Raw genomic sequence first — 15869 nt, 5'->3', positions numbered from 1 at the left:
TGCACGCAGGCTTTCTCTAGTTGCGGCGAGTGGGGCCTACTCTTCGTTGCCATGCACGGGCTTCTCATTGTCGTCGCTTGTTGCGGAGCACAGGCTCTAGGCGCGCGGGCTTCAGTAGTTGTAGCACACGGGCTCAGTAGTTGTGGCTCGCGGGCTCTACAACTCAGGCTCAGTAGTTGTGGCTCACAGGCTTAGTTGCTCCGTGGCATGTGGGATCTTCCAAGGCCAGGGCTTGAACCCGTGTCCCTTGTGTTGGCAGGCAGATTCTTAACCACTGCGCCACCAGGGAGGCCCCATCTTGATCTTTTGTTAGCACTTTTTTTTACATTGGAGTTCTGAAATTGCTTATTCACTTCAGTTCAGCAGTATAGTCAGTTACCAGAAACCTGTACTTGTCAGTCTTTTCCATGAATTCCTTGAAGATGAAAACCTTTTATAGGAACATTTTTGCAAAAGCATCAGAGGACACCCAGAACTGTCTGTAAATGACAAAAGACTTAAAAATGGCCATGGTTAAAGATTTGATGAAAGTTCATAATAACGCAATTGACAAGGAAATTTTGTTATTTCTGAGATACACATTTTAAAATAACTAGAATTATGATATAACATTATACCAGAACATATAAGATTTTTAGAAATTTCATGTAACGTCTGAAACATTTATATTAACGTATGTCCATACAAATAACCCAAAGAAAGTTTAGTATTAGTTGTTTTTTTGTTAGTTTGTCTGTGTCTCAACTTCTGCCCTGCAAACCGGTTCATCTGTACCATTTTTCTAGGTTCCACATACATGTGTTAATATATGATATTTGTTTTTCTCTTTCTGACTTACTTCACTCTGTATGACAGTCTCTAGATCCATCCACATCTCAACAAATGACTCAATTTCGTTCCTTTTTATAGCTGAGTGATATTCCATTGTATATATGTAACACAACTTCTTTATCCATTCGTCTGTCGATGGGCATTTAGGTTGCTTCCATGACCTGGCTATTGTAAATAGTGCTGAAATGAACATTGGGGTGCATGTGTCTTTTTGAATCATGGTTTTCTCTGGGTATGCGCCCAGTAGTGGGATTGCTGGGTCATATGGTAATTCTATTTTTCGTTTTTTAAGGAACCTCCATACTGTTCTCCATAGCGGCTGTATCAATTTACATTCCCACCAACAGTGCAAGAGGGTTCCCTTTTCTCCACACCCTCTCCAGCATTTGTTGTTTGTAGATTTTCTGATGATGCCCATTGTAACTGGTGGGAGGTAATACCTCATTGTAGTTTTGATTTGCACTTCTCTACTAATTAGTGATGTTGAGCAGCTTTTCATGTGCTTCTTGGCCATCTGTATGTCTTTGGAGAAATGTCTATTTAGGTCTTCTGCCCATTTTTGGATTGGGTTGTTTGTTTCTTTAATATTGAGCTGTTTATATATTTTGGAGATTAATTCTTTGTCCGTTGATTCATTTGCAAATATTTTCTCCCATTCTGAGGGTTATCTTTTTGTCTTGTTTATGGTTTCCTTTGCTGTGCAGAAGCTTGGAAATTTCATTAGGTCCCATTTGTTTATTTTTGTTTTATTTCCATCATTCTAGGAGGTGGATGAAAAAAGATCTTGCTGTGATTTATGTCAAAGAGTGTTTCTTCCTATGTTTTCCTCTAAGAGATTTATACTGTCCAGTCTTAGATTTAGGTCTCGAATCCATTTTGAGTTTATTTTTCTGTATGGTGTTAGGGAGTGTTCTAATTTCATTCCTTTACATGTAGCTGTCCAGTTTGCCCAGCACCACTTACTGAAGACTGTCTTTTCTCCATTGTATATCTTTGCCTCCTTTGTCATGGATTAGTTGACCATAGGTGCATGGGTTTACCTCTGGGCTTTCTGTCTTGTTCCGTTGATCTATGTTTCTGTTTTTGTGCCAGTACCATATTGTCTTGATTACTGTAGCTTTGTAGTATAGTCTGAAGTCAGGGTGTCTGATTCCTCCAGCTCCGTTTTTTCCCCTCAAGATTGCTTTGGCTATTCGGTGTCTATTGTGTCTTCATACAAATTTTAAGACGATTTGTCCTAGTTCTGTAAAAAATGCCATTGGTAATTTGATAGGGATTGCATTGAATCTGTAAATTGCTTTGGGTAGTGTAGTCATTTTCACAATATTGATTCTGCCAATCCAAGAACATGGTATATCTCTCCATCTGTTGGTATCATCTTTAATTTCTTTCATCAGTCTTATAGTTTTCTGTATACAGGTCCTTTGTCTCCCTAGGTAGGTTTATCCCTAGGTATTTTATTCTTTTTGTTGCAGTGGTAAATGGGAGTGTTCCTATAATTTCTCTTTCAGATTTTTCATCATTAGTGTATAGGAATGCAAGAGATTTCTGTGCATTAATTTTGTATCCTGCAACTTTACCAAATTCATTGATTAGCTCTAGTAGTTTTCTGGTGGCATCTTTAGGATTCTCTGTGTATAGTATCATGTCATCTGCAAACAGTGACAGTTTACTTTTTCTTTTCCAGTTTGTATTTTATTTCTTTTTCTTCTGTGATTGCCATAGCTAGGACTTCCAAAACTATGTTGAATAATAGTGGTGAGAGTGGTCATGCTTGTCTCATTCCTGATCTTAGAGGAAATGCTTTCAGTTTTTCACCATTGAGAATGTTTGCTGTGGGTTTGTCGTATATGACCTTTATTATGTTGAGGTAGTTTCCCTCTATGCCCACTTTCTGGAGAGTTTTTATCATAAATTGGTGTTGAATTTTGTCAGAAGCTTTTTCTGCATCTGTTGAGATGATCATATGTTTTTATTCTTCAGCTTGTTAATATGGTATATCACATTGATTGATTTGTGTATACTGAAGAATCCTTGCATCCTTGGGATAAATCCCACTTGATCATGGTGTATGATCCTTTTAATGTCTTGTGGATTCTGTTGCTAGTATTTTGTTGAGGATTTTTGCATCTATATTCATCAGTGATATTGGTCTGTTATTTTCTTTTTTTGTAGTATCTTTGTCTGGTTTTGGTGTCAGGGTGATGGTGGCCTCATAGAATGAGTTTGGGAGTGTTCCTTCCTCTGCAATTTTTTGGAAGAGTTTGAGAAGGATGGGTGTTAGCTCTTCTCTAAATGTTTGATAGAATTCACCTGTGAAGCCATCTGGTCCTAGACTTTTGTTTCTTGGAAGATTTTTAATTACAGTTTCAATTTCATTACTTGTGATTAGTCTGTTCATATTTTCTCTTTCTTCCTGGTTCAGTCTTGGAAGGTTATACCTTTCTAAGAATTTGTCCATTTCTTCCAGGTTGTCCATTTTACTGGCATAGAGTTGCTTGTAGTAGTCTCTTAGGATGCTTTGTATTTCTGCGGTGTCTGTTGTAACTTCTTTTTCATTTCTAATTTTATTGTTTTGAGTCCTCTACCTCTTTTTCTTGATGAGTCTGGTTAATGGTTTATCAATTTTGTTTATCTTCTCAAAGAACCAGCTTTTAGTTTTATTGATCTTTGCTATTGTTTTCTTTGTTTCTATTTCATTTACTTCTGCTCTGCTCTTTATGATTTCTTTCCTTCCGCTAATTTTGGATTTTGTTTGTTCTTCTTTCTCTGGTTCCTTTAGGTGTAAGGTTAGATTGTTTGCTTGAGATTTTTGTTTCTTGGTAGGCTTGTATAGCTATAAACTTCCCTCTTAGAACTGCTTTTGCTGCATCCCATAGGTTTTGGATCGTCGTGTTTTCACTGTCATTTGTGTCTAGGTATTTTTTGATTTCCTCCTTGATTTCTTCAGTGATCTCTTGGTTATTTAGCAACGTATTGTTTAGCCTCTGTGTGTTTGTGTTTTTTACGTTTTTTTCCCTGTAATTCATTTCTAATCTCATAGTGTTGTGGTCAGAAAAGATGCTTTATATGATTTCAGTGTTCTTAAATTTACTGAGGCTTGATTTGTGACCCAAGATGTGATCTGTCCTGGAGAATGTTCTGTGCGCACTTGAGAAGAAAGTGTAATCTGCTGTTTTTGGATGGAATGTCCTATAAATATCAGTTAAATCTATCTGGTCTATTGTGTCATTTAAAGCTTGTGTTTCCTTATTAATTTGCTGTTTGGATGATCTGTCCATTGGTATAAGTGAGGTGTTAAAAGTCCCCCACTATTATTGTGTTACTGTCGATTTCCTCTTTCATAGCTGTTAGCAGTTGCCTTATGTATTGAGCTGCTCCTATGTTGGGTGCATATATATTTATAATTGTTATATTTTTCTTGGATTGATCCCTTGATCATTATGTAGTGTCCTTCCTTGCCTCTTGTAATATTCTTTATTTTAAAGTCTATTTTTTCTGATATGAGTTAGCTACTCCAGCTTTCTTTTGATTTCCATTTGCATGGAATCTTTTTCCATCCCCTCACTTTCAGTCTGTATGTATCCCTAGGTCTGAAGTGGGTCTCTTCTAGACAGCATATATATGGGTCTTGTTTTTGTATCCATTCAGCAAGCCTGTGTCTTTTGGTTGGAGCATTTAATCCATTCACTTTTAAGGTAATTATCGATATGTATGTTCCTATGACCATTTTCTTAATTGTTTTGGGTTTGTTTTTGTAGGTCCTTTTCTTCTCTTGTGTTTCCCACTAAACACAAGAGAAGAGAGAAGTTCCTTTAGCAGTTGTTGTAGAGCTGGTTTGGTGGTGCTGAATTCTCTTAGCTTTTGCTTGTCTGTAAAGCTTTTGATTTCTCCATGGAAGCTGAATGAGATCCTTGCTGGGTAGAGTAATCTTGGTTGTGGGTTCTTCCCTATCATCACTTTAAGTATATCATGCCACTCCCTCTGGCTTGTAGAGTTTCTACTGAGAAATCAGCTGTTAACCTTATGGGGAGTTCCCTTGTATTTTATTTGTTGTTTTTCCCTTGCTGCTTTCAGTAATTTTTCTTTGTCTTTAATTTTTGCCAGTTTGATTACTATGTGTTTTGATGTGTGTCTCCTTGGGTTTATCCTGTATCTGAATTTCTGTGCTTCCTGGACTTGGGTGGCTATTTCCTTTCCCATGTTAGGAAAGTTTTCGACTATAATCTCTTCAGATATTTTCTCGGGTCCTTTCTCTCTCTCTCTCCTCCTTCTGGGACCTCTATAATGCAAATGTTGTTGCATTTAATATTGTCCCAGACGTCTCTTAGGCTGTCTTCATTTCTTTTCATTCTTTATTCTTTAGTCTGTTCCACAGCAGTGAATTCCACCATTCTGTCTTCCGGGTCACTTATCCATTCTTCTGCCTCAGTTATTCTGCTATTGATTCCTTCTAGTGTAGTTTGCATTTCAGTTATTGTATTGTTCATTTCTGTTTGTTTGTTCTTTAATTCTTCTAGGTCTTTGTTAAACATTTCTTGCATCTTCTCGATCTTTGCCTCCATTCTTTTTCTGAGGTCCTGGATCATCTTCCCTATCATTATTCTGAATTCTTTTTCTGGAAGGTTGCCTATCTCCACTTCATTTAGTTGTTTTTCTGGGGTTTTATCTTGTTCCTTCATCTGGTACATAGCCCTCTGCCTTTTCATCTTGTCTGTCTTTCTGTGAATGTGGTTTTTGTTCCACAGACTGCAGGATTGTAGTTCTTCCTTCTGCTGTCTGCCCTCTGGTCGGATGAGGCTAAGAGGCTTGATGGGAGGGACTGTTGGTGGGTAGAGCTGACTGTTGCTCTCGTGGGCAGAGCTTAGTAAAACTTTAATCCACTTGACTGTTGATGGGTGGGGCTGGGTTCACTCCCTGTTGGTTGTTTGGCCTGAGGCAACCCAATACTGAAGCCTACCTGGGCTCTTTGGTGGGGCTAATGACAGACTCTGGGAGGGCTCACGCCAAGGAGTACTTCCCAGAACTTCTGCTGCCATTTGTCCTTGTCCCCACGGTGAGCCACAGCCACCCCCTGCCTCTGCAGGAGACCCTCCAACACTAGCAGGTAGGTCTGGTTCGGTCTCCCCTGGGGGCACTGCTCCTTCCCCTGGGTCCTGATGCGCACACTCCTTTGTGTATGCCCTCCAAGAGTGGAGTCTCTGTTTCCCCCAGTCCTTTCGAAGTCCTGCAATCAATTCCCACTAGGCTTCAAAGTCTGATTCTCTAGGAATTCCTCCTCCCGTTGCTGGACCCCCAGGTTGGGAATCCTGACATGGGGCTCAGAACGTTCGCTCCAGTGGGTTGACTTCTGTGGTATAAGTGTTCGCCAGTCTGTGAGTCACCCACCCAACAGTTATGGGATTTGATTTTACTGTGATTGCGCCCCTCCTACTGTCTCATTGTGGCTTCTTCTTTGTCTTTGGTTGTGGGGTATCTTTTTTGGTGAATTCCAGTGTCTTCCTGTCGATGATTGTCCAGCAGCAGCTAGTTGTGATTCTGATGTTCTCACAAGAGGGAGTGAGAGCACGTCCTTCTACTCCGCCATCTTGGTTCCTCCCGATGCTTGAGTTTTAGTGACAGGATTCTGCACAGTTGTCCCAGGAAGTCTGTGTTAATTGGGAACCATTTTGCCTTTAGGACTTTGGGTTTGAACAAAGCCAAATTTGCTGCAAAATAAAGGCATGTTTTTAGTTCCAGTGGGTCCTTCGTATTTTCATTGGTTGGTTGGCAGAAATCTTAGGGATTCCTCAGGGCTTCTCATTCTGAGAGAGGTGCCTCTGCATGTGGAAGAATGATGAGCAGGGTAGATGGGGATGCCAGGTAGCCCCTTTTGTTTCATTATTGATGGATTACTTTAGTCCTGAGATGTTTGCTATCAGGACAGTGTTCTTGGTTTAAGTTTGCTTATGGATATGTGATTTTTTCCCCCATTATTTAGTCGCAAATTTGCCCTTTTTGACGAGCAGCATCGAGAAGAGATGCGAAAAGAACGGCGGAGGATTCAAGAGCAACTGAGGCGGCTTAAGCGAAACCAGGAAAAGGAGAAGCTTAAGGGTCCTCCTGAGAAGAAGCCCAAAAAAATGAAGGAGCGTCCTGACCTAAAAGTAAGTGTGTGGTGTGATCATAACTAAGAAAGCATACCTTTTCCCTTAGCTTTTGGCATCCTCCCTTACTGGGAATGAGGGCAGTATTGTGGAAAACTAGTTTGAATTGATGTGGCCACTTGGGTGTTATTAATACCATTGTGACTGGTACTGACAACACCAGACTTGATCTGGTATCTTTGGGTGTCATTTATACTTCATCCATTGGAAATATTTTCTGTGAGTTGAGATAGGCGTGGTGGATTTTTTTTTAACGTGTACATGTATGTACATATATGAACACATCTTGTTTTTAAATTGCATGTATTAAAAGAAGCAACAGAAAAAATCATACAGTACAGGTTGCTTAGCATAATTTAGGTGGGATTCCAGATATTACTGTGCAGTGTAACTGCAACGTGCATCACAAAATGAGGCAACTGTGGTACAGTGGAAAGAGCCATGGACTCGGAAACAGAAGATCTGGGTTCAGGTTCTTGTTCTGCCATTTAGTAGCTCTGTGACCGTAACCTCTCCAAAGCTGTTTTCTCTTCTATAAAATGATAACCTATCTCACTTTGGTGTTGTGTTAAAGTATATAATGCATGGGAAGCACTTTATAAATTGTAAAATTCTCAACAAATGGGAACTGCTATTAACACGTACTGAGGTCATTAAGTATTTTAATGTTTCTTTCTTCCATGTGATATAAGTATTGTATGATACAATATTGATCCATTTTACAGATGAAACTGAGGGCAGTTGCAAAAGTAAGATGGAGACTTGGGCTTTTTTGGGGGGGGGGTTGCCACACTGCACGGCTTGTGGGATCTTAGTTCCCTGACCAGGGGTTGAACCCAGGCCCTCTGCAATGAGAGCACAGAGTCCTAACCACTGGACCACCAGGGAATTCCCGGAGACTTGGTATCATTGAGCCTTTTCCTTGAGGCTGGGAATACACCCATGCTGGCTGCCTGTGAGGCTGAATGCAGCCTTGGGCTTCCAGTAGCCCTTCTTATGCATATTTAATATTTTTGTAGTTTACAACTTAAATTGGGGGTAGAAATCCTCTCCCTTTTCTCCCTCACTTGGTTTTTAAAGTAATGTTCAGTCTCTGGATTTCATTTTGTTTTTAATGTGTCATTTCCATACATGCACTTTTGTCTAGTGCCTTCTGGTTGAAAGGCGTATAAGGATTCTGTTAGAATAAAAGTTCTGGGCCTGCCTTTGTTTCTTTTCTGCCTTCTGTATATTTCTTAAAGCTAACACGAAGCCTGCTTACCTCTGACATGTTAATACTTTTCCTTTCGCAGCTGAAATGTGGGGCTTGTGGTGCCATTGGGCACATGAGAACAAACAAATTCTGCCCCCTTTATTATCAAACAAATGCTCCACCTTCCAACCCTGTTGCCATGACAGAGGAGCAGGAGGAAGAGTTGGAAAAGACAGTCATTCATAATGATAATGAAGAACTTATCAAGGTTGAAGGGACCAAGATTGTCTTAGGGAAACAGCTAATTGAGAGGTAAGAGGTAGCAGGTGGGAGAGATCTGTTGGAGGTTGGTGGTATTGATGGGTGGCAGGGGTGGATGTGATGTGTTCTCTGAAGTGGAACTGAGGACATAGGAACTTTGATGGATTTTCCTCCCTAATTGTTGCCAGTAATGAAAATTAGTCTTGTGAAGCACTCATTAAGCTCCACCACTTGCCATTGGGCATGCTACCTAACTTTTCTGAGTCTTAGTTTCCTTATTTAGAAAATAAAATCACCCTTAAAACGGTAGCTGTGAAGGTAAAATGAGGGAAACTGTATAAAAAATGTAGTTTAGTGCCTGGCATATAGTAGATGCTCTTCTTATTCTACTTCCAGGCACTTGTAATATTTGTAAGGTCCCTGATCTCAGATGTTCTGATAATGGACCATCCAAAAAGATTAAGGAGACAAACTATGCTTATACTTATCTGTCTCTTGCCCTCAGAGAATTTGATAATCAAGTAGAAAAGTTTTTAAATAAAAAAATTCTCCCCTAAATTTTTAGTTTGAAAATTGCAAACCTACAGAAAAGCTGAAGGAATAATAAAGTTTGTTGTTCCTCTTAATTCACCAGCTGTTAACATTTGTCACATTTGTTTCATCTTTATATATCTAATACATTTTCTGCTGAAACATTTGGAGGTTTTAGGCATCATGGCATTTCACTCAGATTCTTTAGTGCACGTAAAGAATAAAGATGTGGCAAACATGATATTATTACTACACGTAAGAAAATTAACATTAATTCAATAGGATCTAATATTCAGTCCTTATTCAAATTTCCCCAGTTGTCTCAATGTCCTTTATTGCCTGCCCCTCACCCCCCTTCAGGATCCAATTCCAGTTCAAACATTAAGTATTTTGAGTCTCTCTTAATCTAGAACTGTCCTCTCCACCTTTTTGGTTTTCATGACTTTGAATGTTTTGAAGAGTCCAGGCCAGTGGTCTCAAAATATTCCACATTCTGGATTTGTCTGTTTTCGCATTGATTATATTCAGAGTAAATGCCTTTTGCAAGATTACAACATAGGTGGTATTATGTACCTTCTGCACCACATCAGGAAGCAGATAACGTCAGGTTTTCTCAGTATTTTGATTATCTTATTAAAGTGTTAATCCTCAGATTCCTCTATAATAAAGGTATGTTTTTTCCATTGTAATTAATATGTGGGTGAATATCCTGGGTTTTTAAAAAAAATTTTTTTTTGACTGTGTTGTGTCTCCATTGCTGCACGTGGGCTTTCTCTAGTTGTGGCAAGTGGGGGCTACTGTTCATTGCAGTGCGTGGGCTTCTTGTTGCAGTGGCTTCTCTTATTGCGGAGCACAGGCTCTAGGCATGCAGGCTTCAGTAGTTGCAGCATGCGGGCTCAGTAGTTGTGGCACATGGGCTCTAGGGGGCGTGGGCTTCAAAAGTTGTGGCCTGCAGGCTCAGTAGTAGTTGTGGCTCGTGGGCTTAGTTGCTCTGCAGCATGTGGGATCTTCCCGGACCAGGGATCAAACCCGTGTCCCCTGCAATAACTCTTTTTTTTTTTTTTTTTTTTTTTTCCAGTAGCTTGAAACAACATACACTTATTATCTCACAGTTTCTATGGGTCAGGAGTCTGGGCACAGCTCAGCTAGGTCCTCTGCTCAGAGGCTGCCTACAGGGTGTCACAAGGGACTGCGGTCTATCCTGCTAACAATCTTTCTCTCAATAGTTTTAACATCCATTGATGATCATTACCTGATAACTCGGTTATTACATTGGGGGTTGCTTAATGGTGGTTTTTCTAATTCTTTTCATTCTTTCTACGTTAACTGGCATTCTGTAAAGAGCTTCCCCCTCCCTTTTTTGTTTGGGTATTACTATAGATTCTGAAATGCTTTCTTTTGGAAACTTTAATATATTAAAGTCTGTTAACATCATTATTAATTTTGATGGCCAGATTGTCCCAAATTTGATCCCTTCAAGCCTGACCTGTGTCCTTTTGAAATGACCCTATAAATTTTGAAAACTTCTTTGCTTTTTGGCACGAGATGTTCCAGGCTATCCTTGAAATTTCCCTGTCCCAGACACAGAATCAGCCATTTCTCAGGGATTCCTGGTTCCTTTTATTGGAGAATGGTATTTAGAAAACAATATCTAGGTGTTAGGTATGCTCATTGCCACTGAGATGTCATTGCTTCTAGGCTCTTAGTAGACAGAACTAGGAAATACATATATTGTAAATCACAACTTCATATCAATACCTCCAATTCAAATTGTATCTACAGCTTCTTCCTCATCTTCCTCCGTTTCATATTTGTATCCTTTCTTTGGTTCCCAACATCTTGCTCTGTCCTATGATATTTACAAAATAGTTTGAGAATTACAATACCAATACTACTACCAACAACAAATCTGTACAGTAGGTTCAAGGTGTTTTCTGTAATTAGTTGTCCTTGGATTATATGCCACTGAAGTTGTACAGTCAGGGTATTCTATTCAAAATATATTTGAATTCTTTTTTGAGTATATAATTTTTAATTAATTTGATATGCAGTTATATTCATTTGTTTCTGTTTCTGTTTAGATTTGAGGGTTGTTTTCCATCCTCGTTAATTTATCAATATCTATAGTAGTCATGTTTTGAAGCACATTAGAAAAGGAAAATGTAGTATCTTGATCCCGTATGATGGAAAGGAAAAAGGTGGGTGGGCTTTTAATGATTGAGGGAGACTCAAATTAGTTTTTCTTTTCAAACCTGCTTTAATTTCTTCCTTGTTTCTATTCTGAGTAAGTTAAATTTCCTAGCCCTTTAACCCAAAGATAGAATGTTGGAGCTGGGAGGATTCTTGACATTCCTTTAGCCTAGTTCCCTTATCTTCCAAATAGGAAACTGAGGTGAAGTTGTGGCTTGCCTAGTTTTTTATTAATTTGGAGATCCTATGAGGCCTTGCCTGATCTAAGCCTTAGAATGTGGATGTCTGGCCTTTGGTTTGGCTTTTTCCTCCCCAGGCTCATGCTCAGGTACTTTGGACTTTTTCATTGTAGTTGCTTTTTTTCTGGGGACTAGAAATAGGGACTGCACACTATGAAAGTGTTATTGATTGCAGTGCCGATGAGGTTCGCAGGAAATCTCTGGTTCTCAAGTTCCCTAAGCAGCAACTTCCTCCCAAGAAGAAACGGCGAGTTGGAACCACTGTTCACTGTGACTATTTAAATGTGAGTATTGGCATTGCTGCTTTCTGACCACATAGGGTTCTCATTAATTCCTCCAGCCCTCTAAGCCATGGCCCTGATATAGCCTTAGATTCTCCCTTTGGCCTTGCCCTGAGAATTACGTGTACTGTGCATTACAGGGTTTCCAAAATATATATGTATTGCGTTTATTTTTTTTTTAATCTAAAGAAGCATTCTGATTTCTTTTTTTTCCTTAGAGACCTCATAAGTCCATTCACCGGCGCCGGACAGACCCCATGGTGACGTTGTCATCCATTTTGGAGTCTATCATCAATGACATGAGAGATCTTCCGAATGTGAGTTCATTTCATTCAGATCTACAGTATGGATGGCAAGGCTGTTCTGTGTGATTTCAGATAGATGGCAGTAGAGTATAGTCCTAGGAACCTGGAACTCCTAATTCTTTGGGATATAGTTTTTCATTTATTTTTTAACAGTTTAGTAGAGGAAACAGACCTGCTCCATCTAGAGATTCCTTTGAGAGTTGACGGCCAGGTAGAGGTAAGATGTGAGAGAGTCTTGAAGAATTGGTCTGGCAGTTGTTCTTTGCTCATGGATGGTGCTGGCTCTTGTTTGCACAGACGTACCCTTTCCACACTCCAGTCAATGCAAAGGTTGTAAAGGACTACTACAAAATTATCACCCGACCAATGGACTTACAAACGCTCCGTGAAAATGTGCGTAAACGCCTCTACCCATCTCGGGAAGAGTTCAGAGAGCATTTGGAGCTAATTGTGAAAAATAGTGCAACCTACAATGGTAAGAATCACCTGTTCTTTGACTGCAAAGGTCACCTTTCGGATCCTTATTTATCCCTTACTAGTCCTAAATTTAGACTAGATTGGACTGACTGAAAGGACCTACAATGTATTAGTGCATTTTGGGGTTATGAAAATCAGGTAATGTACATTTTAATCATTTAATAAGTATTGCTTCTTTTTATTCCCACTTTTTTATGTATCATCTAGAGAATTTAGAGAATCTGTTGAAATGAAACAATTGCATGAGAAGCAGTGAGAGATAGGAGTGAGCCTATAAGTAAATAGAAGGGAGAGGCATTCAGTGTGGATGGAACCCCTGCAGAGTATATGCTTGTTGACTATATTTGTCTTTGATTTGGTCTACAAATCTGTTATGGGGCTGTTATATATGTCTATTTTGCTCAAAAGCTGGAAAGGCAAGGAGGAAGAAATCTGTTTTCTGAGTCTTAAAGAGTTCAAGAAACAGTATAGCTTCTGCATTTAGGGGATAAAGTTTTCTGGTTTCCAGTTGTATCCTTAGTGTAGGGATTAAGGTTACAGACAGAGTATGAACTATGGCTCTGCCACTTACTAATTGAGTTACCTTAGACAACTTTTTTTTTTTTTTTTTTTTTTTTTTGCGCGCGGTAGGCAGGCCTCTCACTGCCGCAGCCCCTCCCGTTGCGGAGCGCAGGCTCAGCAGCCACAGCTCACAGGCCCAGCCGCTCTGCGGCACGCGGGGTCCTCCCAGACTGGGGCACGAACCTGTGTCCCCTGCATCGGCAGGTGGACTGTCAACAACTGCGCCACCAGAGAAGCCCCTAGACAACTTATTTAACCTCTCATAGCCTCTTCAGTTTTCTTACCTGTACACATGGGATGATAGTAGTACCTAGATTTTAATACGTTTCACAAGCAGGCCTGACCCATTTATCTAGTCTCATTTATAGAGACTGGCTCCCAGACCTACTATAGATAGAGACTTTGGCTATGCTCAGTGTTGTATTTAACTAAATATCCTATACCATGTCTTCATGTCTTTGTACAGTCTTTGCCCTTTGTCTGCAGAGTGCCCTTTATTCCATTTCCCTTCATATTTCCAGACCAACTCATATCATCTCTTCATAAAGACTTATTCAGATTGCCCAAAGTACCCATTTTTTCAATCCTCTGTGCCCCCCTAACACAATTAAATCAAGTTTTATAGCTCTTATGTGTTATATATAATTGTTTATATATCTGATTTTCCCATCACTTTGTGACCTCCTAGAGAGACTATTCATCTTTGTATTCCGAGGGCGTAGCAGAGTACCAGACATACAAAGGAATAATAAATTTATTAGTCCCAACTGTCATTCAAGGTGACGAGGATAAATGCATAAGCAAAAATCAGCTTGGAAGGGAATGGGAAGGTAAGAGTTGACTTTGAAAATACAGAGTTTGAGGTACTTGTGGGTCATTTAGGTGGCAGTGTTCGTAAAAATTTGGAAATTTAAGTTATGACTTTCTCCACATCCCCCTCTAACTCAATCTTCCTTCTTCCTCATACTCAAATGCTGATAATAGTGATAATAGTAGTAGTGCCACCATTGCTAGTATTGCTGTCCGTCTAGTTGTACAACCTAGAAATGTTGGCCATTGTTATTCCACTCTCCCTGCCCTATACTCATAGATCACTAAGTTGCATAAATTGTACCGTCTAAGTTTTGCTGGAATACATCCCTTTCCTTTTGGTCTCCATTGCTACTATCTTAGTTGCAGCCCTTGTCTCTTGTTTGACCTCTTGCAATAGCTTCCAGACTTTCTCTGTGCTGCTTGCCTTATTAATTCTTCACACTGTTGACAGGGTATTTTTTTCTGATACACAAATTTGACAAATTACTCTCTAGCTTAAAATCTCCAGTGCCTTTGTATCTCCTATGAGACCATTGTAATATGTCCCTTCTTGCCTTTCCAAGTTCCATTTCCTATTTCTCCTCCACACATACCTACCTGTATTCCAGTTGTACCAAACTACTTGTGATTCCTGTTGTGAAATGTATTGTTTCATGTTTCCATGAATTTGCTTACTTAACATGTTTTTGCATACTTTTTCCTCCCTCTGGAATGTTTTTCAACCCTAATGTCTACCTGATAGACTTCTCTTGTTTAATAACACTGCTTGATTGTCATTCACAACAAGCCTTCCCTACTCCTCCCTGGTACTCAGATTTAATTGTTGTAAAACAACTTAAAACACGTTGCAACCCCTCCACAGTTCATAGTAATCAGTGTATTCCTCTATTTGCACTTACACTCACTTTTTAAAAACTTTATTATGGAAATTGTTAGGCATATACAGAAGTAGAGAGAAAGTAAATAAACTTCAGTGCACCTATTCACCCAGTTCCACAATCACCAGCATATATGGCCAGTCTTGTTCATTGTTTAGCCTGTATTTCCAGACGTCATATCATTTCATCTGTAGATACTTCAAGCACTTACACCCTGTCGTGCAGTGTTTTATTTTCATATCATTTTCTTTGACTCTCTAAGGTAGGGACTGTGTCTTATTTTCCCTTTATTCTCAACATTGAACACATCACAGACAGTCCATTAAACAGTTGTTGAATGAATAAACAAATCCCTGTTAATTAATTAATAAGTAGCTGAGAAAAGAGCTGAGTTTTAGGCTCTGGGGAGCACTTACACGAAAGAATTGACAGAGGAAGATCAGAAAATATACTGAAAGGAATTAGCCAGAATTACTGTTTTTTTACATGAAAATGTTTTCACTATCCCTATGATGAGCTTAAATTAGGGTAGCCATAAGCAGGGAATGTAGGAGATAGTTGGAGGATTCTGTGAAGCTCTTGTTACGGATTTCAGGGAAACTAAAGTAATAGTCTGAGGTGGGGTGGAGAGGAGATTCTTTTCTGACAAAGGCTTTGGATTAGCCGTATGTTGGGTGGACATCACAAACCATGAGTTCTGCAAACAAAAATTGCAGTCACAAATTTTGTATGCTGAGTCTGGAAAGATTATAAATCATTCATGGGTCTCTTTAGCCATCCTTAAACAAATTGTCATTCCCCATCCATAGTTTTATTTTCAAGGTATTAAAGGCAGCAGTATCGACAGTAGTACCGCTATGTATGGATATACACAAATAAGGGAGAGAGTTAAAATTAGTTTATTCATCCATATTGTGCATCTGCTATGTGTTAGACACTGAAAAATGGAGATAAGACTGATACATCTGTCTAACCCAGCAGCTAGGCTGGTGCCTGGCACATATTAGGTGATTAAGTAAATGAGTTAAAAGTCTGGAGAGGTGTTGGTAGCTCTTGCCTCCCTTTTTTTTTTTTTTTTTTTTTTTTTTTTTTTGCGGTACGCGGGCCTCTCACTGTTGTGGCCTCTCCCGTTGCGGATGCGCAGGCTCGGCGGCCACGGCTCAC

The 15869-nt window shown here is 39.5% G+C and overlaps 1 protein-coding gene and 1 non-coding gene across 2 annotated transcripts in view; one reads left to right on the top strand and one right to left on the bottom strand.

The window, feature by feature from the left end:
- TAF1 (TATA-box binding protein associated factor 1) overlaps positions 1 to 15869 on the top strand; it is a gene marked incomplete at its 5' end in the record, with an annotated part of 74130 nt that overhangs the window by 22206 nt on the left and 36055 nt on the right. Inside the window, 5 exons of the mRNA XM_007461589.1 lie at positions 6812 to 6977; positions 8270 to 8481; positions 11566 to 11674; positions 11890 to 11988; positions 12274 to 12451. Coding sequence (XP_007461651.1) covers positions 6812 to 6977; positions 8270 to 8481; positions 11566 to 11674; positions 11890 to 11988; positions 12274 to 12451 — 764 coding nt within the window. The remainder of the gene's footprint in view (positions 1 to 6811; positions 6978 to 8269; positions 8482 to 11565; positions 11675 to 11889; positions 11989 to 12273; positions 12452 to 15869) is intronic.
- Positions 7793 to 7865, bottom strand: TRNAE-CUC (transfer RNA glutamic acid (anticodon CUC)). The gene has a single exon. It is a non-coding gene; the product is annotated as a tRNA-Glu (tRNA).

This window comes from Lipotes vexillifer, unplaced genomic scaffold (assembly GCF_000442215.2).
Source record: "Lipotes vexillifer unplaced genomic scaffold, Lipotes_vexillifer_v1.1 scaffold1696, whole genome shotgun sequence".
NCBI classification, from domain to species: domain Eukaryota; kingdom Metazoa; phylum Chordata; class Mammalia; order Artiodactyla; family Lipotidae; genus Lipotes; species Lipotes vexillifer.
Note: the sequence above shows the minus strand (reverse complement) of the source record. Positions and strands in the feature narration are given on the sequence as shown.